We start from the raw sequence: 24,352 nt of genomic DNA, 5'->3' as shown, positions 1-24,352 counted from the left end.
ACTGGAGTCCCTTATAAAATGTTATTCTACATAAAATTGTTCTGTTGCTTAAAAAATCTGTAAACTTCTACTAAACCAGATTATCTTTAAGGTCCCTCCCACTCCAAAAACTATATGGCTCTAAAATAAAAAAAAAAAAGTGATAGATCTTTACTAATTTTCTAATGTACAGTTTTAAAAAGTTTTTAAAAATGAAACAAAATTACTTTTTAGAAACTTTTTAAAGTATATATATTTTTTTGTCTTCCCTTTCTGATGGGCTTAATTGTAGTGAACAATTATTCCTTTCCTTTTTCTTCCAAAATTCACTTTTCTCTGACTTAACCCAAATCCTACTCAGACAAGGAAAAGGTCATACATATGGTGGAGGGCAGGAAGATGAATATGCTTTATTATTCTCTTGTATCCTTTCATCCCAGGCCAGTCCTTGGAGAAACCATGCCATAATTAAAATATGTTTTCAGCCATGTGCATGTCCCTTTTCAGCAATTCCTTTCCCCAGTTCTCTCCAGATGACCTCATAGAATCATAAAGGTGGAACAGATGTAAAAAATCTTTATGCCTAAATTCTTTACATTAGCCAGGTGGAAAATGGGACCCTGTGAGGGGAACAGATTTGTACTGGATAGGGTAATGAGCCATAACTCAAACGCTTTTCCAGGTCAGTTCATTTTCCAGTGGGTCTGGATAACCTCTTTGTGCTTTAGCTCTCTTGTTGTAAAATGGGGATGATCATAATAGTATTTGCGTCCTAGAGTTGTTGCCAGTGTTATGTGAGCATAGAACCTTAGAGCAGTGCTCAGACTAGAGACAGTTTGAGATACCTGTTTGCTGCTGTTATCATTGCTACACTTCCATATTCTGACAGCAGGCTGCCCAGAGTTCACAGAGATGGAAACCTCTCTGGGGACCATGCTGCCTCCCATCTTGCATCCCCAAAACAAGTGGTTAAAACAATGTCTTTTTTTTTTTAAGCATCCAGTTCTAGCAGGTCACTGCTTCCTGCTGGGTGACATTGGGTAGGTAATTGGTTCTTTTCAGATATATCAATTTCATGTTAACATGGTGGCTGCTTCATACTACCTTTGCCTGGTAGTAATGTGTTAACTCAGTGATAATGTATGTGGTTCCAGAAAATCCGTAAGGACTGACTTTAATGAGGTGACTTCACATTGTGTGGCAGGTGAGTGTGTAAGTCCTTTTCAATCAAATAGGTCTGTCATCTCACCTTGTGGAAGATACCTTCTTCCACTGGAATGAATGGGGCTAGCCGTGCCATCCCCACCACTGGATGGATGGAAACCTCTAATTTCTGGAAAGTAAATGCCAACCATTGAATGGGTGAACGTTTAGGATTTTGACACTATCATTTTATTTGTCAAGGTCACAATGAATGTAACTTTACTTGAGCAATGAAGAAACATGAGTTCTTACCTTTAAGTCTCTCATTTTTGAGAAGCAGGTATGTAACTGATGGGTAGCCACAGGACGCTGGGAGTGTGACTGAAAGAATCTAACTGCTTGTGAGGGAACTATGGTTACAGGGCAGGCTGCACCCAGAATCTCAGGAGCCCCGAGTCCTAGCTTTGAAATGGCCCAGGGAAGTGTTGGTGGCTTCTTCTAGATGGGAGTTTGACCACCAGTTCTGTGAGGTCAGTCAGGGCTGCAATCACCCGGAGCCAGGATCTTCTAGTGTTCTGTCTGTGGTCTCTCTCTTAATCCCACCGCGCTTCCCAGCTCCATAGCTGGTCCCATTCTTCCCAGAGCACACAGGGTGTTATTGACACTGTGAATGACCTAGGGGGAAACAGACGGTGCGTTGCCACTCTGTGGAGCTGAAACTCTTTGCCAGTCTCAACGTCTGCTCAGCCGTCGCCCCGCGGGGACCTCTTGAGTATGTGGAATCGGTGGAAACTCCTACCTCCTCACTGTTGGTTTCTGTTTTCCTTTTCTCCGCACCATGGGTGGGGGGCGGGGGGAGAAACGAAGACTCTCAAGAGCAGGAACGTAGCAGGACCTTCTAAGTGTGACGTGTGGTTACTTTAGTCCTTACCAATTGCTTTAATATTTCAAAATGGAAGCGGCTCAAGGGAGGACGAGTAGGTGAGCCATACCTGAGGGCTCCCCCCATAAACTCCGCGGAAGCTCGCCGCGCCGTTTGCTCCGCAGCCCCCCGGGGGGCCCGCAAGCCCGGGGTCCCTGGGCTCGCGCGTGGCGCCGCGGGCCTGGTCTTGTGTGCGCCGGGGCGGTGCGTGGCGCGCGGGGCCCCGGGTCCGAGGCCAGAGCCTGGCGAGCCTGTGCCCCGCGGACCGCGCTGCCCGGCGCGCCCCTCCCTGCGCGCCCGCGGGTGTCACACCAGACGCCAGCCCCGGCGCGCTGACAGACGACTTTTCTCAGTTGTCACTTTTCTCGCTTGTCAGCGGAGCTGCTGGTAAGTGAAAGAAAACAGAGACGGGGCGCGAAGGCTGCGAGGCGGTGGGGTGGGGGGGAGAGAGGGGGCGGGACGGGAGGGGGGAGGCCGCGGGGCGCCCCGGGCTGGGGGCGCGGGCGGAGCCCCGTGCGCAGCCTCGGGGTCGGAGCACCCCGCCCGCCCCAGCTCCCCCTCGGCGCATCCCCTCCCCTCTCTCCCCTTCTCACTGTCTCTCCTCCACACTCGGTCCTCCTTCGTTCCCCCCAGTCCTTCAGCGGCCTCACGGTTCGCTTCTGTGGCTTTGTTAAAAAAAAAAAAAAAAAAAAAAAAAAAAAATCCCATTAGGTCCAGGTGCTTTCTCCTTGAGCAGCTCGGGACCATGGCTGGTTCCCGCAGCCGCCTCCAGGAGGCACCTGGGCCGGGGGTCGCCGGCGCTGCGAGCCCCCTGTAAGTCCGGGTTTGGGGGGCCCAGAAGGAGGAGCGCGCGCAGAAAGTGACAGGCAAAGGCGCGCGGCGCACGGCTGGGGCTCGAGGGCCGGCCCGGCGAGGAGGCGGGGAGGGCCAGCCCAAACTCTCCCAGCCTCACTCCCACTGATAACCTGCAGCTATGGAGTCGCCGACCAAGGAGATTGAAGAATTTGAGAGCAACTCTCTGAAATACCTGCAACCCGAACAGATCGAGAAAATCTGGCTTCGGCTCCGAGGGCTGTAAGTAAATCCATTTACTTCTCTTGCCCCGTTTCTCTCTGCAGTCAGTATTTTACTACACAGCTACAGCCATGACTGCTCACCCTGTTCCCGCATGGCCCTTTAAGTACAGCCCTAGAAGTTCCACAACTGCTTATCTGTTAATTACAGTCACTGCTACCTCCCCCCCCCCCTTTTTTTTTTCAAAAGAGACTTTTCTGAGTGTTTTAGAATGCCTTGCTATTTCCAAAGCATACTTTCTTTGGGGGAAAGAGGAAATGTCCTTAGATTTCAGTTGTAGTAGCTCAGTACCCATGGAGATGTTTCTGGTCCTTTTGCCCAGGGAGAAAATTCTGGGGACTGTTAATCGAAGGAAGACTTATTCTCTGCAAAGTGCTTGCAAACATCTTGGCAGGTGGTCCAAGAACTTACCTTCCGTTCAAATTCTACATGCATTCTGGCTGCTAAATTTTCCTCTCATCCTCCCCAGCCTAGTTCAACTTCTGATATTTTCTTAGGGTTCTTTCTCTCTTAAAATAGTCACCAGAAGGAAGGGGCTATTTTTGGAGAAAGTGGGGGTCAGAACCAACAGTGGAGTTTCCTAGCAGTATTTGAATAGTGAAATAGTGCATTTGCTTTCAATATAGTGGCCAGAATTCTAGTTGGACTGATGGACAGAGATCTCTGAATTTCATTCACTTCATTGGGTTCTGTCTGGTTTTGGGTACTGAGGAGAGGTGACCTGAAAATACATGGTATTTTCTGTGAAAAGATTTTATAGATAATGAAGAGCTGGTTACCCCATTCAGGAAGCTCTAGTGATAGCTGTATATTTACATCTTGCTCCTCAGTTGACCAGGCAGATCCCAAAGACATCTTTCATAACTACCCGATACTCATTTCATTAGACATTTGGCATCAAATATCTAGTGCAGTTAAAAAAACAATTTTTTCTCCAAATATATTATCCAGACATTCTGTTCCTTATGAAGGACAAAGATGGGAATACCAGCTCCTTCCTTGGCAGTTTGTTTGTTTTGCTGTAGTTATTGTTTTTGAAAGCATGTGTGTGCGTGCGTGTACACACACACACACACACACACACACACACACACATCACATCCCAAAACAAAATCAAAACGGCACTGATCTAAGTTAGCTTCATCTTAGAGGAGACCACATCCTGACCAGGGTATTCAGAGTTTCTAAAGGGAAGCAATAACGAAAGTGTATGTTTCTTTAAGGGGTCCCCTAAAGTGTAATTTATAAAAGCCCTTCCATTAATAATCTAAGTGAGTTTCATTGCCATTGATCTAAAGGGGAAACCATGCCAAATACTATGATTTTTGAGTTGTCTGGCTGCTGTAAGCAAGCAGAGGTGGTAAACTTGTGTGGAAATTTTGTCGTTTTGGTTGGCAGACTGTCCTGACAGTTGAGATGCGTGCAAGGCAGCACCTCTTTCAGAGCAGTGTTTACAATAAACTCATGTCATAGGTAATGAGCATTCAATCTGATCATACTGTGGTGCACACAGAGAGTTGTTGGCCTCTACAGTCTGGGTCCAAGGTATGCAGTGTAAAAGGGCAGTCAGGCTGGTCTCCTTGCCATCTCGGCTGGAGGGACTCATCTGCACACACTCAGGACTGCTCTCTGGCTGCTTTACAATTACAGCCCACTCCATGGAGCTACTCAGGCTAGAGAGGAGTGTTTGGGCAAATCAGCCAGGCTGAGAATGTGTGTAAAAAAGCATTTAGTGCTTACAACACACTGTCTTGTAGCTTTCTGCTTCATATCTTGTAGGCTTCTCTCCCCAAGGTGTTGGGGTGTGATATAACCACATTTTTGTTCTCTAGTCTCTCATATCTACTCAGCATCCGGTGCCTTTGAACATGAAAGGTGTGGGTTGATTCTTTTCCAAGTGTGTGTTTTTGAATTCCTCTCTTTACCCTTCTACTGAAACGCTCTGCCTAACAGCAATCCTAGGAGATCTGTTGCTTCATTTTCTGTTTCGAAAAGGACATGTTCCTACCGTAATTATGGCATAGTTTTTTACTACTGTTAATGGTTCTTACTGCCACTTAAAAAACCAAAACAGTAGTGCTGTGATAAGTTGCTAAAGACTCTGGAAACCAAAGGCATGCTTATTTATACCACTTGGAATAACACTTTCACAGTTCACAAACTAGAAACCGTTAGGAGGTGGAAGGGTATGTTTCTATTTGTCCACACAACAGACTGTCAGTAAGAGAAAGGAAGCAGCCCTTTCATCATTTTATAAATACCCAATAGTCCTATTGGATTTTCAAGTAAATTTATTACCATGACTCCCTTATAGAAAGGGCTTTATAGGTGATCACAGATAGTCAGGAATTTAGTTCAGCTTGTTTGGGAACCATCTAAGTTCAGGACTTGATCATCTCATGCCTGGACTGTTCAGTGGTGTCTTCTTCTTGTCAGTATCTTTTCTATTCAATTTACTATTGAATTTTTCATCTCCTGTATTAGAGCATAATAAGTTCCTTGAGGACGGACACTTTGTGTGTCTTGCTTACTGCTGTACCTCCAGTGTACAGAGCAGGGTCTGGCATGTAGTAGGTGTTCAGTAAATAGGTGATTAAGGAAGCATAAAGACCCAAATATGAACTTTATAATATTCAACATGAATGTATATATCCAAATATATTTGGATCAGCTTATAGGCCATGTGACGTATCAACACAGTATTCCATGAACTAGGTGGGAGGCAGGTTTTGTTAATATCATTACCCAGATCGGGCACAGAGATCTAAACTGAGGTAGGAACAGATGTGGCAAAGCCACAACCCAGGGCTGAATCCCACTCTTGTTTATCTAAGTTCTCTTTTTCCCTCCCCATATCCTCTTCCCTTCTGTGCACTGGCCTGGAGTGGTCTTTACCAGCAGTGAGAGGATTGTTGCTCCTGCTATTATTATCTGCCAAGAATCTAAAGCATAGGAGAATATAGGGAATGATCCTGTATACATTACAACCTCTACCCATCCCCCTTCCATGCTTTATTTTTTTCTCTTACACATCTCACCACCTGAATGCTAGGTATTTTTTTTTATTACGTTTATTGTCTGTCTTCTCTAACTAAAACATAAACTTCATGAGGACATAGTTTTTCTAGTCTGTTTTGATCACCGGTGTGTCCCCAGCACCTACAATACTACCTGGTGTATAGTAAATTATCAATATGTATTTGAAACCTAGAGCTCATTCACATATTTCTCTGGGGAAAAAAATTGGGAAAAACTCTTAATCTAGCCTTGTAGCATCATCGCCATGCTCATAGTACATCGAATACTGGAAATGTGAATTTTAAACACTATGTACCCCAGCTGAGATGGCAAAACCCTGCAAGTGTTGATATTTACCATAATGACGACTCTTTTTCCTTGCGTGAAGTGCTGAATACCAATGTATAGAGACCAACTGTGATTTGAAGGTTGTGGTGTTCCTCATCCTCACTCTGCAGCTCGCAGACCCATGTTCATGTTCCTCTTTGCTGGGAGGGAACGATACTGACACCTGAGCTTTTTAATTATGTCTGTCAAAGGGATGCTATCTGCTTACATTTCTGGGATGAGCCTCTTTTTTTTTTAAACCCATTTTCGTTTCTGTAAACCTCGGTTTCCCCTCAGTGCTGTTGTCATACTTCTTTCCTCTGCAAAGAGGGTGGAATTTCTAAGGGTCCCTCCCGATGGCTGTTTTGTTAGGGAATCTTCCAATCAGGGAAAATACGACAACGGCTGTACTTTATTCCTCTGGTGATGTGGGGGAGCCTCACGGCTGCATAGGTTTGAGTCATGACTTGTACCTTGGGTCCTGACCAAGGGTTTTTCTATTGCCAGACTGTTCTATGATGACAAAAAAGTGTTTCTATACCTTTTTTTTTTTTTAGTTGAGAGCAAGTGAACAGGTTTCACTTATTCTGTTGTCAAAATTGTAATTAAGCTACAATGTGTTTATTTTTCCTTACTATGAGGTAGTCAGTATAATAAATTTTATGTTTATATAACACTTTCTATGAAGATGATGTGTTCTTTTGCATTATCTAAAATGATATCATGATATAAAGGGAGGTAAATAGCCATTAAGGTAACAGACTGGGACTATTGTCTATTCAGTGGGCTTTCCCATTCCCCAATGTGTTAATAGACCCTGCCTCCCTCCTGATTAGGGATGAGCTCAAGACCCAGGACTGGCAAATCTTAGAATTTGACCTTCGTGGCAAGAGTGGTAGGTAGGTCTCAGGTGTGGCATGGAACCGAGTGGTAAAGTCCTTTGTTGGCATTGCTCTCTTGGCCGCTGGAGAGTGCCGCTTTCCCTTCTTCTGGGTTTTCCTGGTGGCTGCCACTGGCTCAACTTCCCAATTCATGGGGAAGACCTTTCTGTGATAGGAGACAGTGAAGCCACCACTTAGGGAAAAGCAGAGGGGAGAATATGGAGTGGAAATCCCCAATCTGCTCCCAGAAGCCCCAGTTTCTGTACTCTGGCAGCTCTACCACCAGCCAGGCTGTTTCTGCTAAGGTTACTTTGAGTTTGACTTCTCTCAAAGGGTCTTCACTAATATCCCACTGAAGTACCGAGACCTTAAGTGATTCTTCCAAACTACACAGCAAAGATGTGAGGGAAAGCCATAGACAAAGAAGCTTGGATATCTGGTTTCATATTTCTTATTTAATGAAGCCCTCTGCTGCTGTATTTTCTCTGTACTCATCTGAAAGTTTTAATAGCACCATCAATGTTCAGGCAACATTAGTTTACTCAGTTAACATTTACTGAGTGTCTGTTATATGCCGGGCACTTTCATAAGCTCTGGGTGTGCGAGAGTAGATAAAATACCTGCCCTTCAGCACTTCCAAAGCTGGCAGGAGAGACTGAAAGGAAAAGCCGGAAGTGTTGACTATAGTTACAGAGGGATACACAGAGAGCCACCTCTATCTGGGTTGACCAGAGAAGGTGTTGCGGACTGGCAGTCAGCTGCAGATTTATTCTAGCGGAGTCCTTAGAGTTACAAGGAAGAGACTTGCGCAGATCCTTTTCATTCATGTCAGCCTTGTGCAAAGATGCAAAGAAGTGTTTTGCAAAGATTTGAGGAAGCAAAGAGTCCTCTAGTCAGCCCAGAATAAATCAGCCCAGAATTATGAGCTGGTTTTATGGGCAACTGGGAAAGCTCTTCTACTTACTAGGGATAAAGCCTGAATCCTAGTGCCCTTCTCTATGCTCACTTCTCATCGATAATCTCCAAAAGGAGAGGGTGTGGTTGGGTCAATTTGCTATCATCCAATGTTGAACTACTGGACAGAAATCTCCCAGGTCACCTCAAAAGCACTTGGCCCCTGGGCATCTGGGTAACCCAGTTGGTTAAGCGTCCGACTTCGGCTCAGGTTATGATCTCGCAGTTCATGAGTTTGAGCCTCCTGTGGGGCTCTGTGCTGACAGCTTGGAGCCTGGAGCCTGCTTCAGATTCTGTGTCTCCTGTCTCTCTGCCCCTCTCCTGCTCGCACTCTGTCTCTCTCTCTCTCTCTGTCAAAAATAAATTAACATTAAAAACAAAAGCACTTGGCCCCTAAATTGGTCCCTGGTCCCTTAGGGACCTCACAGGGTTACCTTTCCCTATAAATCAATTAATTCCCAAGAGCCTTAGTTACTTTCCTTGAAAGGTAGCTGTGTGATATCCTCTTGCAGCTTATCAAGTGCAATATTGAGGGATAGATGAAAGCTGATGAATGGAGGTAACAGAGTGTGCAGAGGTACAGAGGCATGGGAGATGGTGGCCCGTTGAGGAGGAGTGAGAGAGAATGTTGGAAAGGAAGGCATGCGCCAGGTAGTAATACATGGAATTTTAGGAGATTTGCTTTTTGTTTTATTCAAAACTGTACATGCTCATAGTTTAAGGAGGCAAATATTTGAACACATTTTGCTATATTACACACACACACACACACACACACACACACAAATGTGTTCCACTCTCCATTCATCCTACAGAGAATATTTTTTATTTTGTACAGGTAATTTTAAGGAGTTTTCATCTTATCTCTTACTTATAAGGAAGTGTTAAAAGGCTTTAAGCTGGAGGGTAACAAATTGAGATTTGAATTTTAGGATGGCTACTCTGGAAGAAGTGTAGAGGACAGACTGGTGATGGAATTTGAGGCCTGGCGACTGTTTGGAGAAGATTCTTGAATTTAGTGTAGTGCCAGTTAGTTTTGGAGCAGAGAGAGAAAGGGAAGTTGTCTTCCAAGTTTGTTTTGGCTTGGGTGTCTTAGTTTGGTGCCATTTGCCTTATTAGGGGCCATGGAGAGGAGAGCAGGCTGGGATAAAGCAGAGTGATAAACTTGGGTTTAGATATGTTGAAATGGAATGGCCTCTGGAAGATCCATGTAGGTGTTGGTGATAGTCTGGAACTATGCAGAGACCTTTGGCTTGGAGCAGTGGGTCTGAGAGTCATGGTTCTGAGGAAAAGCCTCGCAAACAGATGACCTAAGAAAGAGGAGCTTCACGTGAATCTCACTAATAAAGCAATGCCAAAAGAATAATCTAAAAAATTACTTATTTCCTCCAGATTATGTATTTTAGGGTATTAATTGGCCCTTCCAATCTGTCACGTAATTGGAATGGCTTGGCATATTTTTGTTGGTCTCCTATTCTATACCAGATACCAGGAGCTTCAGAGGAGATATAGAAAAACTCTGTTCTCAGGAAATTTAGAGTCTAGTTAGGGAGACAGTATAAATCTTTATACATGTGAAAAGTTAAAAAACAACAATAAAAGTATGTGCAATAATTAATTGCTAAATAAGTGATGTTGACACAATGTCCTAGGATTCAGAGAAGGAAGACATTTGTATATGAGGGATTATTTTTGAGTCTTTCTTTTCCTAATAAAGATCAATAAAGTCTCACCTGAATAGGTTCTTAATGTATATTAAGAGGGAGAAAGAGGTAAATATATAAATGGTAAAGGGGTTTTTACATTTAGAATGAAATTTTCTTTACTTGAATACTAATGCAGTATATTAGTACATCATCACTTGCTTAACATAATTTGGTTGTGCTGACTTATTAGCTAATTACAACTCACTATTTATCAAGCTAAGTATTTATTATTTTGACCAAGCTTTACAGCCTCTATTGGTTGGGATGCAGCCCTGAGTAGAGGGTATTTCTACATTTCTAGCTCGATTTTCTGTCTTTAGTTTTCTTTGGCTCATAGAAACTGCTTGGTTCCAGTTTTTCCATATGGAGGGAAAGCACTTACATGACCTGAGTCACGGCTTTTTGATTAGAGACTAAGAAAAATAATTGTTGAGTCTGAGGCCCATAAAGTAGTCTTTAACAGCTTGGAGAATGAGCATCACAACTTCTCATTAGCAATAAAAAGTGGATTCCCCAACAAATGGAACACTCTGTTTCTGGAGAAAGTATACTGAATCCATGTCAACTTTGGTATTCTTCAGACTTATTGAACTGTACTCTATTAAAGACCTTTTGACAGCTCTTATTAAATAAAATAAATGAGTCTTCATGAGTGTAAGAAAAGCCTAGATGTTTCTAGGTTGTGAAATAATGAAAAGCTTTAGAGAATAATTCAATTGAGAAGACATAATTTATGATTATAGGTAATGAATTTTATTGATATATCTGAACGACTACACGTACAACTATATGTAGGAAAGTAATCCATCACTCATTCACTAGGCAAACATTTCTCCGGCACTTACCATGCACCAGGCACGAGGCAGTGAGAAGCAAGATAAAGGCTCCCTCCTTTAGGGAACATTCAGTCTACTGGTAGAAGCAAATATTAAATATGTAATTCCACGAGTAATTATTTATATTGACGAGTGCTGCAGAAAAATATAATAGAGGGCTCAAACCTGGTGCAAAAATCAGGGAAGGCTTCTTCGAGGAAGTGAGATTTAAAACGAGCTATGAAGAACAAGTAGGTATTCGTTAAGTAAAGAGTTGAGGAAGAGTGTTCTAAGGTATTCAGGGGCTGGGAAAACAGCATGTGCAAAAAAGCCAAAGGATCATGGCACCTCTGAAAAAACAGGAAGGCCACGTGGCTAGAGTCAAGATTGTATAGAGACAGGAGTCTCAAGATGTGGCTAGAGAGGGATTGGATCTTGCTTCTTTTTTATTTTATTTTATTTTATTTTATTTTATTTTATTTTATTTTATTTTATTTTATTTTATTTTATTTTATTTATTTCTTCAGCTAAGACAGCAGAAGAGATGATTTATTGTACATGTGCCACATTCAGCTATAAATGAAAACAGAATTAGTCCTGAAAAGTCACAGGTCCAGGGCAAAGGACCAAAAGGGACTGTTTTGATATGAGCAAGGTGGGTCTCAAAGGTGGTCATTGTGATGAGATGGTGACGGATTTCTAGATCCATTGAATCAAGCTTTAGAGAGTAGACATGTACCAACAAATTGGTACTAGCATCCCTGACCTCTGGCTTTCCTGTTTCTGCTCCTGTGGTTTCCACGGGTGCAGAAGTTAGCAGTTTACTTGGACCTCTGCCTCAGCTTTCTTGTTTTACACTTTAGCCTGCACATTCACTGCTTCCCTTGCTTGGCTGTCATGGCACGGAGGTCTCCCAGACGATGGCCCTAAGGCTGAGAGGCTTCTTCTTTAGACCAGGGGTTTTACCAATGGGAAGCCATTGTAGGTCTATAGGGATGGATTTGAGAGATTTTCAGGAGGCAGACTCAACAGGATTTGGATGTGGGAAATGGGGAAGAGTGTGGAATCTAGGAAAACTCCTAGGTTTTTAGCTTCATTCCTAGATGCTATTTACTTAGATCAGGCCCACTGAGGTGGGGTGGGGGTTAATGTTGTAGGTTTGGTTGTGCATGGGAGCACAATGAATGGGGAGTAGAGATAATGAGTTCAGTTTTGGACATACTGAATATGAGGGGCCTATAAGATGTCCTTGAATAGATGTGGTGAAGCCATGAGCAGTTGGATAAATGAGTCTGGAGATAAATGGAAAAGCCTGGTTTGGAGGTATAATGTATAGTCCAACAAAGTAAGAAGAAAAATAAATTATATGTATGTATATACACCGACACACACAGAGAATGCAGTTTAGTGTGACACCCTAAATAGTCTGACAGAAGGTGCCAGAAGACTGTAAGTTTATATATATTTTCTCATTGACATTTTCTTGTCCAACATATGGGTAAGGCCAGCTCATAATGTGTACATAGCTTTGCTTGGAACCTTTATATTGACTACTTGGTGCCATGCTCACCATAACATGGATTTGGAACAGAGACAAAAACCTGAGGGGGTGGGGAAGGCAGGATCATTCCCAGTATTCCAAGGGAAGAAAGAGACTATGACCCAAGAAGCCAAATGAAGTTGGGCCCCCACCATGGACCTTCTGGGAACTACAGAGCAAGCATGAGCCAGGCAGTGAGACCCAAAGCGTGGAGCCCAAGCACCACAGCAGGGCCTCTTGAAGGTTGGCTGGGTAGACTCTCTAGATTCTGCAGGAGGTTGTCCTTTGTCTAGGCTTGCCCAGTGGTGCTCCGTGGGGTCACTGCTGCTCCTGAGGTGCCCTGTGATGGACACACCAGGCCTCTGTCTCTTGGGGCACTGCACAGGTCCTGGTGTAGCTCTCACCTTCCACACCATGTCTCCTCATTCATGGCCCTTTTCCTACTCTTTAAGGCCTTCCCCAAAGTGCTCTCCCTCCCTCCACTTTCATTCTCTTCCAGAGGTCTATTGCAGCGACGCACTATTCAATATTCTGCTGAAACAGCTTTCCTTTCCCTTAAGGCCACCAGAAGAGTGAAACCTTAAATAATCAACATAAGAATGCGTTGAATATTTTGGCCGAAAGTCACTATTGGACATCCAAAGAACATTAAGTTTTGTTTATCCAGATTCCAAACAACCAAAATGCTGAAATAACCAAGACTTTTCCTGCACTCTAGAGACGCTCTGAGTAAATCTAGTAGTGAAAGATTGGTTTTCTTTTAAGTTAATTTATCATTTATTTTGAGAGAGAGCGAGAACATGAGCTGGGGAGAGGCAGAGAGAGAGAAAGAGAGAATCTAAAGCAGGCACTGCCAGTGCTTAACTGACTGAGCCACCCAGGTGCCCCCTGAAGGATTAGTTTTTGAAATCTACTTCCATGTGTGTTTTAGGAATAGTTCAAATTCAGACTAATATCTGACCCATTTTTTTCTCTATCTCTCTGACTCTTGTCTAAGGATGACTGTGATGGGTCTTATAATGCCTTTAAATTACCTATTTTATATCTAGTATACTATTCCAGGAGGTTGTATTTGGAAATCGAGTCTGCTAACTGTGAGGGACCACAAATACTTTCATGAATAGAGTTCTGTGTTGCTCATTTGTGACACAAAAGGATTAATTACCATAAATCGAAGCTCCATAAATATTGTTTAGAATTGTCATTCTTTCTACAAAACTATGGACTAAAATTAGTCATTGTTAAAAAAAATAAAGGAATTGTTCAAAGCACCCATTTCTGGGAGTCTTTGGATAGTTTCAGTGAAGGTAACTATAGGTAAACAGAATTTGGTTCAAATGTTCAACTGATTTCCATTGATAGTAGAGCTCAGAATGGTCCCTGTGAGTGTATCTGCTAGTTAATTTTTTCTCTCTTTTTTTCTGTTTTTTGGATATTCCCATTATTTTTGCCATATTTAAATTGTTAAAATTTACAGAGCCTGTGTCCAGAGAAGAGTCTTCTGTGGATGATGTTACTGTTAGAGAAGGTTTTGGAGGAAATAGGAAGGATCTCTGCTCCCCAGGAACTGTGTGTTGACTTAAAGTCACCTGGAGTTGTAAATGGCCAGTAGCTGCTTTCTGCCATGAGTAGGTTTGGATAAGAGTTGGGAGGAGGGTGGAAGAGAGGAGCGAGGGAAGGAATACTCCTAGAGTAGATAGGAAAGGCTTAGAAAGATTAGACTGGTCGCTGGAGTTAAACTTGGCAGAAGATACAGTTTTTGTTCCGGCTAAATACACATGGGGAAGAGCAAAGTAGAGACCTGGAGCAACTCTTTGGATAATTCAATTTAAAAAATTCTACTCCTCCCCTAATTACAGGGATACATCTGTGGAGAGTAAGATTTTGTCTTAATCCTTTGGATTTATCTCCACTTTGGCAGTGTTGCATGCATATTAAGAAATATTTTTGTTTTCAGCCTTTCTCATTGATGTTTATCTAAACAGGAGCCAGGCTCCTAAGAAGGAGGTCACAGAAATCTCTTCCATTCCCACCCACACCGTTTTGCTGTGCTTATAACACAGCAAGTGGTTGTAAATATGTGAATAGAGGGATAAATAATTTATGCAAAAAAGTACTACCTGAACTTCTACAAGCATGACATTTACTTTCTATTTTCTTTCTCTAAAAACCTTTCCATATTTTGTTGTTGGTGCCAGTGGTTAGCTCACTGCCTAGCTTTAAGCAGGAGGGAAATAGTGCTTGGTCTGTTCAAAAAGCCTTGCTTTCCAGAAGAAGATTTCAGCTTTCTTTGGAGGGGGAGTCCCATTTGGGGGCCTGTTGGACAGTAATTCGAGTGCTGGAATTTTTAACCCAGGCCCAGGAGAGAAGCAGGCATGAACAAGAGATTTGGATTTCTATGTCTGGCCAGCTGTCTGCAGGCAGACAGGGGGCTGGGGAGGGAGAACAATGAAGAAACAGGCCTTCGGGAATATGGGAGCGTGGGGCACCGTGTGGATTGGTGCTGTTCCAGGTGGGGCTTCCTGTGGGGTTGTTTAGTTTGGATTAATTCTTAAAGATTTCTCCTCTTTCTAGGGCCCAGCCAGCACTAGATACAAACATATTTGCTTCTAGGAGTGAGTTAAAAATCGATGGTCTTATTTACAGCTCTGCTTCAGATTAGCGTTCTCTTATTCTTCGGGTTCACCTTCCTCGTCCCCAAACCTCACTTCTTCATTTGAATTTGATCTCATCACTTTGGGTGATGAGTACATATTGCAGGTTTGTGCCTTGGGAGTCGCTGACTCTGAATATGATCTTCCTTTTCTAACAAGGCTAAATGGAAGAGTGTGAGTCTGTGGGACAATCCCCACCCCCCCAAAAAGAAAGAACTAGCAGAAAAATTCTCTAGAAAATTTAAAGAAAAACAACCCTTTAGTAATTATTGGGTTATTCCAGGTGAAAGTGAGCTTATATCATTTTACTATTTTTCATTTTTTTATATTGCTTTGGATCTTTGGCCATGAAAGAAAATAGAATCCTTGCCCATATGGATTTTCATTCTGTAGCTCATCAGTTAAGAAATATTTGAGCTAGTAACGGAAGAGAATCTCTCACATTCTCTAATATCTTCTCCCGCTCCCCAATACTCTTCCAGAAGGTGCCAGGAGACTGCAATTTATATACATTTTCTTAATGGCATTTACTTGTTCCAAATATGAGAAGTGCCATCAAGCAGTCAATATACACAAAGCTTTGCAAGTCTAGGTTTTAATGTATGCATCATGGAAATGAAATCACTGGTAGATTAAGAAGAAATGTACAAGGACCTTCCATTCTCAGCAGCATGTAGAGTAGTTCATACAAATGATTTAAGACGTATTCAGAAGTTTCCAGAGATATCCGGTTCTCTTCAGCCTGTAACCCATATGCCAGTGAAAAACAAAACTGGAGGATCAGATGATCATTCAGGTCCTTGCTCATTTCATGGGTATTTGGGACATTTTATTGTAGTCCACTTTCCCACAAGGGAGCTGAACTCCTGAGAACATGTAGTTAACTCCACTCAGTTAACTCTGTGCACTTTTTCTGAGTTTGCCCCCCAATCTCCTCTCCCTTTAGGAAACTGAGGGCCGAGAACCAAGATTTCCAAAGCTGTCTGTGTATCAGCAGCAGTAGTGACCTTGGTAGGGAAGGATGGAGACGGGATCTGGAGCAGAATGAGTCACCATTGCCTGGAAGTGCCGGCAAACACTGGAGGCCGAGAGCTAGAGTTCTCACTGTGCATGCGTAGTTGTTGCACATTCAACTTCCCACACCGGAAAACCCTCTTGTGCCCCACTGGGAGGTATCTTGCTGTCAACTTTGAAACTGAACACAAGTTTTGTTTTTTTTTTTTTTTAAAGCCAGCTTGTTTGAATATTAAGCCTATTTATAAACCTCATTATTGTAGCACCCATATGGCTCTTACTCAAAGATACTCACTTAAAAAAAAACGAAAGACTGCCAGCCGCTTCGTAATTTAACATCAGTGCTTATTCAACCCTCACTTATCCGGGCTATCAGGAATGATTCCCAAATCATCTGTTTGACTTTGGAGTATGTGAAACTTACATTTATTTGATTGTGGGCATGCCTGGTACTTTGGGAACTCCAAGCCACCCAAAAAGCAAATAAAGCCCCTCAGAAGCATCCTTGCTCCTGCCTTGTTGTTTCTTGCTGTTCCCTTGCTGTTTGGGCTCTGTCCCCAAGTAGGTCCAGGTTTACTATGGACAGAATCACCCCTTTTATGCTTGCTTAATTTCATCCTTTTTCTCCCTGGCTGGGGCCAGGAGAGGTAAAATGAAGTTCAGTGTCTAGAAGCCTCTGCTAGATGACACAGCTATGGAGAACTTTCGGTAACTTTTTAAAATATTGGGGGTCAGTGCCCTTTGCTCTTTGGTGATGTTCTCATCTCAGTATTCACTTTTCAGAATGTGATCAGCTGGATATAAACGGATGGAAGCCTTTGAGGGGAAATTTTCCAGCTCCTCACTTCCTGTTCTATACACGTAATTGTACACATACACATACACATACATACACTGATGATAGTTCTTGGTCAATCCACAATTCCATAGAAACATTCCACATGAAACAGACATTGATTTTCAGTGAAGACCAGGAGGCTTTTAATTTGCCTAAGAGGTAAGTGGATACAGGTCAGTCAATGCTGGTTATAGTACATCATGTCTCTGCATTGAGTTAAAACTTCTGGTGGGTGCTTAGGGATTCTGTGTTAGCAACTCAATGGGCTTCAGTTTTTAGGGAGTGCTTGATAAAAAGAATCTTTATCAAAAGACAACTTTAAAGGGGCGCCTGGGTGGCTTAGTCAGTTAAGCAGCTGACTCTTGATTTTGGCTCAGGTCATGATCTCAGGGTCATAAAGATCGGGCCCTGTGTTAGGCTCCATGCTGGGTGTAGAGCCTGCTTAAGATTCTGTCTCCTTCTCTCTCTGCCCATCCCCTACACTCTCTCTTTTTCTCTCTGCCTCTCAAAACAAAGTAACTTGAGATATTTCTAAGGATTATTATGGCGTCTAGTTCATAAATACTCACTTTTACTTTTTTTCTCCTGCCTTCTCAACAATGGTCCTACTTCAACATTAGAAGGACGTGTGTACTTCTGCTAGGTTTACTGGGACCACAGCCAGAGTGTGTGGCACGGTATATAGCCTGCAGGGTCCTTCGGGCTTGGGGGTAAGCTGGACACGGTTTCGGTTCCTTTTCCTCTTAGCAACACTGAGGTTAGCACCTGCTTTATTCATGGTTCAAGTGTTCTAAGATAAGGAGAATTGCAAGTATTCAATTTTTTTTTTAACTTTTAGAAAACAATCTGCAGCCTTTTTTCTTTGCTTCTTTAATCAATGAAAAGCTTTTTTTTCAAACAAAATTTGGAAACCTATTGAATTAAAATAACATTATTATTTATTCATTACTGTTATTAATATAGTAGCTGACTCTTAAACCCTTACTGAATACCCAGCACTGTGCTAAAGGCTTTACATTATTCTTACACTTGACTCTCACATCATCTTGTGCAGTGGGTGTTATTGTTAACCAGCTTTTACAGATGAGGAGACTGGTGGTTGGGAACGTGATAGAAGTTGCTTAAGGTCACGTAGCTTATTGGACACTCCAAGCTGGAGGAAGCTTTGAGTCCAGGCAAGTGATCAGCATAATGCTGTATTGCCTGTCCACAGAGTGAGGAGGGCAGAGCCCATTCTGGGGCACAGTTTGCAAAGTGCTGTTCTAGACCTTCGTGGATACAGTTCCCTTGGCCTGGCCTTGTGGAGATGACCGGCCTTCTGTCTGAGCATGAAGCCATGCCATCTCCATCTCCCATGCTGCCAGGGTTGCCAGATTTCAGAGCACAGCAGCCCCTGGTCATTCTCTACTTTTTGTATCGACTCATTCTAGCTGTGTGAATTTTGAGATTTGCAATGTATTGTTTCAGGTTTCAAAAAATTGTAAATTGGAAGTAAGTTTGAAAAAACAAAACAGAACATTTAAAAATATTCCTTTTGTCTTTCAGGTTATGAATCAGGGATAAATTCTGATGAAGTTCTTAAAAACAAAAGGCCAAAAATAAACTGGGTTCTTTTCCAGTTCATTTCCTGCGTTTGGAAGGAAAGGACCCAGTTTGTTTTATCGTTGTTGGTTTTGTTTATTTTTGTCTAGTGTCTAAGTTCCCTCTTGGCACCCTTTGATTTATTTGCATAATTTTCTTTGAAGCCTTCAGAGTTTGCTTTCTTTCTCAACTAGTTGAAGGTTTTGTATCCTTAGCTAAGTTACTTAACCTCTCTGAACCTCCCTTCCATCAAGTGAAAAGTGAGGTAGCCCTCCCAGGGTCTGTAGATGTCAAAGTGAGTTACTTTGTGTAATGGACATGGGACAGAGGAGATGCTCCACAACTGTGAGGCCCCCAGCCTTCTCTTACTACATTCCTCGTGTGTGTAGAAAACGATGGCTGTTGTAGGTGTCCTCACTGCTCATAGTAAGTCATTGCTGAACAGAAGGAAATGAGTAGAAAGAAAGAAGTTTTTGATCAGTTTCTTGATAAATTCACTTCTTCATTCCCCAGCAATATATTGAGTAACTGCCATTTGACAGTCACTGTGTTAAGAAAGAGAGAAACACCAGCAGGTAGCAGACAAGCTATCATTGCCATCAGCATAACAGATCCTAACTATCTGGAGTGACAAGTGCAATGATGTGGGTGAAGTCTGGACACCGTGGAACATACAAAAGGAGCACTGTCCAGTTTGGGAGACCCTAGAAGGTTTTCAGGAGGAAGTGATGTCTCAGCTGAGAGCTGAAGGATAAGTAGGGCTCATTCAGGCCTCACTGATCTTGCCCAGTCCAAATGATCTGTGAGTGGGTCTTGAGTGGGGTAATTTCCATGGAAGTACATTTTCTCCAGTGTTTTAAGTGCCGACCTTTCAACTCCGGTATAAGATGACACTATTTGGATTGGATCTGTCTTGGTTCTGAAACTATCTGGGACAAGATGGGAAGAGAGAACTTCAGGTCTATGAAACCAAGGATGCATCTATGAGGGTGAGGAGTGAGTGTCAGGAGTGGATTATACTGAAAATCAGATTTTTGGTCTCTGTTTCTTTGGGTCTACCAAAAGCACAACCAGTATTTTGGTAAGTGTGAGTGGCAGCTGCAAATGACTCATTTATTTTGCCAACAAGCATGTTGTGTGCCACCCATGTGCTAGTTGATGTGCAAGCCCTTGGGAGTAGATACACAGATCTACATAATAGGATCCTTGACCTCAAGAGGCTCAAAATAGGGACAAGGAGATGCAAAATTTTTAGAATGTCTATATGGCATACATGTACCTGGCTATGCCCTCTGAGATCATTCCTTCTATTTTACAGATGTGGACACTAAAGCTTGATTTAGCATAGAGCATACCTGAGGTCTCACGGCTGGGAGTGGGGGTAGTAGTTAGGTTTTGAGTCTGTCACATTCCAGAGCCCTATTGTCTTTCCACATACTTGGAGATGAGACAAGGCAATGCAAAAGGTGACCCCTTCTCCCAGGTATCATCTTTTAAAACAGGGTATAAATTATAATACTTTTCTTAACTTTGTCCTCAGCACTTTTTTAGCCTATCTCCTCCCATATCTGGCTGGGCTGGGCTGGGCTGGTTTGAGGTCGCTAGACATGCTCTCCTTACCTGTTTGTCTCATACTTTCATATTTGTCCTTGCTGAAATCCCAGCCATCAGTCAAAATTACCTCCTTCACGAAGCTTTCTGAGCCACCCCCCTTGTATTGGTTGTTATCATAAAATAACACTTAAGGTACATGTCTTCATTTCTGTTTTTAGAATCCAGATTTCTTTCAGAGAGTGGATTTTAACAGTGGTATTGTGAGGATTAGCCATGTGTTTTGAGTGCTTGTTACTAGTGGGTGCTGGAAATGGAAGCTCTTCTAATTTTTGTTCATCTTTGTTTGTCTCAGCGCTCCCAGCATTTGCTTTGCATGTTTCTTGGCAAATGCTAGGAGAATTCTGTGGAAGCCAATAACAAAGGTTGTCTTCTTCTGACCTTTGAAGATACCCTCTGCTGATAGAATTAGTTGGGCTTCTGGGTAGAAGCCAGGAGCATCCATCTGGCCTGCCTACCCAATTGTCTTTGGTTCTTGCACACTCTCAATGGATTATTATTATTATTATCTTGCCAGAGATTTCTTAACACAGTTTAGTAGACAACAGTCCTAACAAGGGCCAAGGGCATGGGCCACACCACAACTCATTGTGCTCTGTGCCTGTAGATGGAACCTCTGCCCTTGGCTACTGCCTGAAGAGTGATCTGTCACTGCTGATGGGGTCCATGAACAGCTTTTAGAGGGGGTGCAAGGTGCTGTTTTAGGCACTAGGTTACTGTGGGGAACCACACAAAGAATTTGCGTTTGTGAAACTGACATTCATGTGGGCGATCTCATTTATTTCTTATCACAAGGTCTTGGGAGAGGCTCTCTGATTATTCCCACATTATAAATGAAGAAACTGAGGCTCAGAGGAGTTGAAGAACTGGTCACATATTATAGAGCTAAGTGCCAGAGCCAATATCAGAACAGTTTGTTCTAAAGTTCAAGCCTTAACCCACTCTGTTAGTTGACCTCCTCTCTTTATGTATGATAAAATTCAAATATGTAAATATCTTTATATATTCATATAGTCCTATATATCTGTATATGTGACTATATACAGGTATAGAATAATCGTAAAAATAGTAAATATAAAGGCAGTGATCGACTAATCCACTACCCTGTGGTCATGGTTTTCATTCTGGTGTTTCCTTTCAGATAGATATTTGGTACATTAGGCAAGATCATTCTGTAGGTTCCGCGTTGCATGCTGCTTTCTTCACTTAACACCTAACACCGTCATTCATTTTTTCATTTGAACAGAGATGTAACAGGTCATAGTGATTCTGAATTTGAAACATCTGTGCCCTTTTTAAAAAATGTGTGACATACAGCTCTATGAGCAAATCAGTGGCTTGGTTTCCTGGATGCAGTGACTGTAATGGGAGCGTAGGTGTGGAACTCCTTAGTTCTTTACAACTGGGAAGCATTGCACTTCCTGGAGATGCAGCAAGGAAGACACATTTTCCTCTCCCACCGCTTTCTTTCCTTGAATCCCCTCCAGTTAAGATCCTATTCAGACTCTTTTGAGAGACTTTAGAATCTGCAAAAACGGACATGAACATAAAAACCATTGAGATATTGGGATAGTAAACTTGATGGCCACTTTCCCCTTGGATGCCACCATGACCTGGGTGAGATAGCCAGGTCAGATATTATCTCCATTTGATAGATTAAGAAGCTCTATGCCCAGTAGATTTGCCCAAGGCTAAATAGCAGAGGTGCACTAGAACTCCAGCCATTTCTGCTCCTGCGGAAGTGTTCTTCTAGAAGACTAGCCCACAGCTGAGCCATTAGCAAGTTCCTACTGCTGCTCTTACCCCTTTACTTCTAGACTTTCTCATTGTCCCTTTCCTCCCTTCTTCCTTCTGGGAAGAGCTTATGTCTGATCTTATGGTTTAGCGGAAAGACTCATTTTCATTGTAAAAGGTACATTCTTAAAGGGACTCCAGTGCTAAATGGTGTAGGCAATAGTAATAATAGTTACAATACAAATAGCTAATAGTTATTGGGTGTTTAAAATGTGCCAGACAAAAGAAATGCTTTACAAGACCCTGCCCATTTACTCCTCACCAACCCCATGAACCTAACAAATAGAAAGGCTGGTATTTGAATCTGGGTCTTGTGGTCTTTAAAGCCTGACCTCACCCCAGATACTACACTGCCTTCAAAGGGGAAGGGGAAGAACATAGGAGGGCAGAGCCACTGAGCTCTTGGGAGGCTATTTGTAACTGTTAAGACTGCTTGTATGCATCTGAGCACAATATGACACAATAATCTGAAACTTTTAGCTGGTATTGGAAACTCACAAGCCTCACAGAAAGAACCTTCCATGCCCATCCCTGCTGAAGTTCCCCTTCATACCCATCCCTGCTGAAGTTACCTTTTCTAATTCACTGCCTGCCACAAACCCTTTTCTGATGTGTGTTTATGCTTCTTTTCCTACAGGAGGAAATATAAGAAAACATCCCAGAGGTAAGAGTGTCTTTCTGAGAAAGGGGAGCTGGTTGGTTGAGTCATTAATGGTGCATCTCATCGCAAGTCTGGCTCATGGTGGACGTTCAGTGTAATGAACAGTCTCTTGGTTCCTTCTCAGTGAGGTCCCCGCTTAATCTTTGGATCACTACTGCTGCTGGAATTAAAAATTGATTGCAGACATTTAGGGTGGCACTGTGAGTATATATCTTCCTGTGAGAATGGATCTGATGGATGAAAAGGCCTGTTAACTGCTGATCCACCTAATGACTTTACTAAAACTTTGACCGGAGAGGGGCTGGTCTGGGAGGTGCTGAAGGTTTGTGGATGGGAGTATAAAAGCATCTTTAAGTATACTTTTAGTGTTTGAATTTTCCTTTGCCTGCAGTTCCTGTTTGCCTGATTCTCTGACAAAATGCTATTGAGCTCAAAATAGGTACAAATTCCTTCAAGGGTATTATTGGTCTTTTTTGGTTTAACCATGGAAAAGATAATTTAAAGTAGAATATCATCTTTTATCATCATCCCTTACTTTGTTTTATTGAGAAGAGTTTGGAAAGCACATTCCAAAGAAATAGCGTTGCTCAGACCTTTTGTTTGCCAAGCATTAGAAGCCTGCAGTTCAGCCAAAAAGGCTAGTGTCTACTTTTCATCGATTAGATTTGATTTTGGTGTTATAACATTAAACAGATTACATTCAGATAAAAAAAAAATCACCAATGCAGTAGGTTTTAACAATGGTACTTTTGGATGACTACTTTACTCTTACCTTTTCTAATGAGCATCATCTTATGGTAGAGAGTCCTGTCCTATGGTTTCCAAATAAAGTTGATAATCTAAAGTAGTGGTGTTACAATTTGATATGTGATTTAGAGGTGCACACATCGTTGAGAGAAGATGAACAAAACCTTAGGGCTTCTTGGAGGTTGCTATACTTTTCTAAATATAGTGAGCTTATACAGATGGCAAAATAATTCTGTCTTGTTCAAGTTCATCGGGTTCATGGTAGTAATTGCATGTGAACCACTGAGCAGGATATAAATTAATCACTCAGATTAGAGGGCATAATAGTCTTCAGTAGTAAAAGGTAATTTATCATTTTTACTTGTGGTTAACCTGGGGCATGAGATATTTCAAAGTTGCTTCGATTTTATTTTAAGAAGGGATAAATAGGTTGGAGGGAGTTTTACAAGAGAGTGGCTCAAACCTGTCAAGTTTCAAATTACTATGTAGATTATTTTTGAAAGCATATTTTTGCATATCTTACATGAATGCTGTTGCATTTCTTATTATGTCGATGTAATAAAAAAATAGACTGTCTTGTGCCAGCTTCATTGAAGTCATGTAAAGTGCAAATTAATAGAGGGTTGGTTTGAGCTCTTCTATTTTTAATCATATACATATTTTCATGTGAAATAGATCCATGTCTACTAATCTGTCATTGATAACAAACCATCCCTAAACTTATGGCTTAAAACAACCATTTTATTCTGCTCACAGTGTTATGAATCAGGAATTCAGGAAGGACTTGGCTGAGTGGTTTGCACCTGACCCAGCTGGAGTGAGCTGGGGCTACTGGAGATGGAGGGTTCACTTTCAAGATTGTTTCTTTACTCACATGTGGGAAGACTTGGTGCTCCTTGTTTCTTTCTCTCTTTGCACATGGCTTTCACCTTCCAGCATAGAACTTGGGCTTCTCACTGCATGGTGGTCTCATGGTAGTTGCACTCTTTGCTGGCTTCCTAGGTCATGTGTTTCAACAGATTAGAAGCAGAAGATGCTGGTCTCTTAATTATACAGCCTGGGTCCAGAAACTGGTACAGTGTCACTTCTGTAT

General features: G+C 42.3%; 1 protein-coding gene across 3 annotated transcripts in view; it reads left to right on the top strand.

Annotated features, from left to right (window-relative positions):
- Nucleotides 1-2,661: 2,661 nt before the first annotated feature.
- Nucleotides 2,662-24,352, top strand: part of PDE1C (phosphodiesterase 1C) — a 292,772-nt gene continuing 271,081 nt past the window's right edge. For all 3 annotated transcript variants that reach the window (XM_007090530.3, XM_015541267.2, XM_015541268.2), the window contains exons 1-2: nt 2,662-3,118; nt 22,489-22,515. In XM_007090530.3, the coding sequence (XP_007090592.1) occupies nt 3,018-3,118; nt 22,489-22,515 (128 nt within the window). In that variant the 5' untranslated portion in view covers nt 2,662-3,017. The remainder of the gene's footprint in view (nt 3,119-22,488; nt 22,516-24,352) is intronic.

This window comes from Panthera tigris, chromosome A2 (assembly GCF_018350195.1).
Source record: "Panthera tigris isolate Pti1 chromosome A2, P.tigris_Pti1_mat1.1, whole genome shotgun sequence".
NCBI lineage: Eukaryota > Metazoa > Chordata > Mammalia > Carnivora > Felidae > Panthera > Panthera tigris.
Note: the sequence above shows the minus strand (reverse complement) of the source record. Positions and strands in the feature narration are given on the sequence as shown.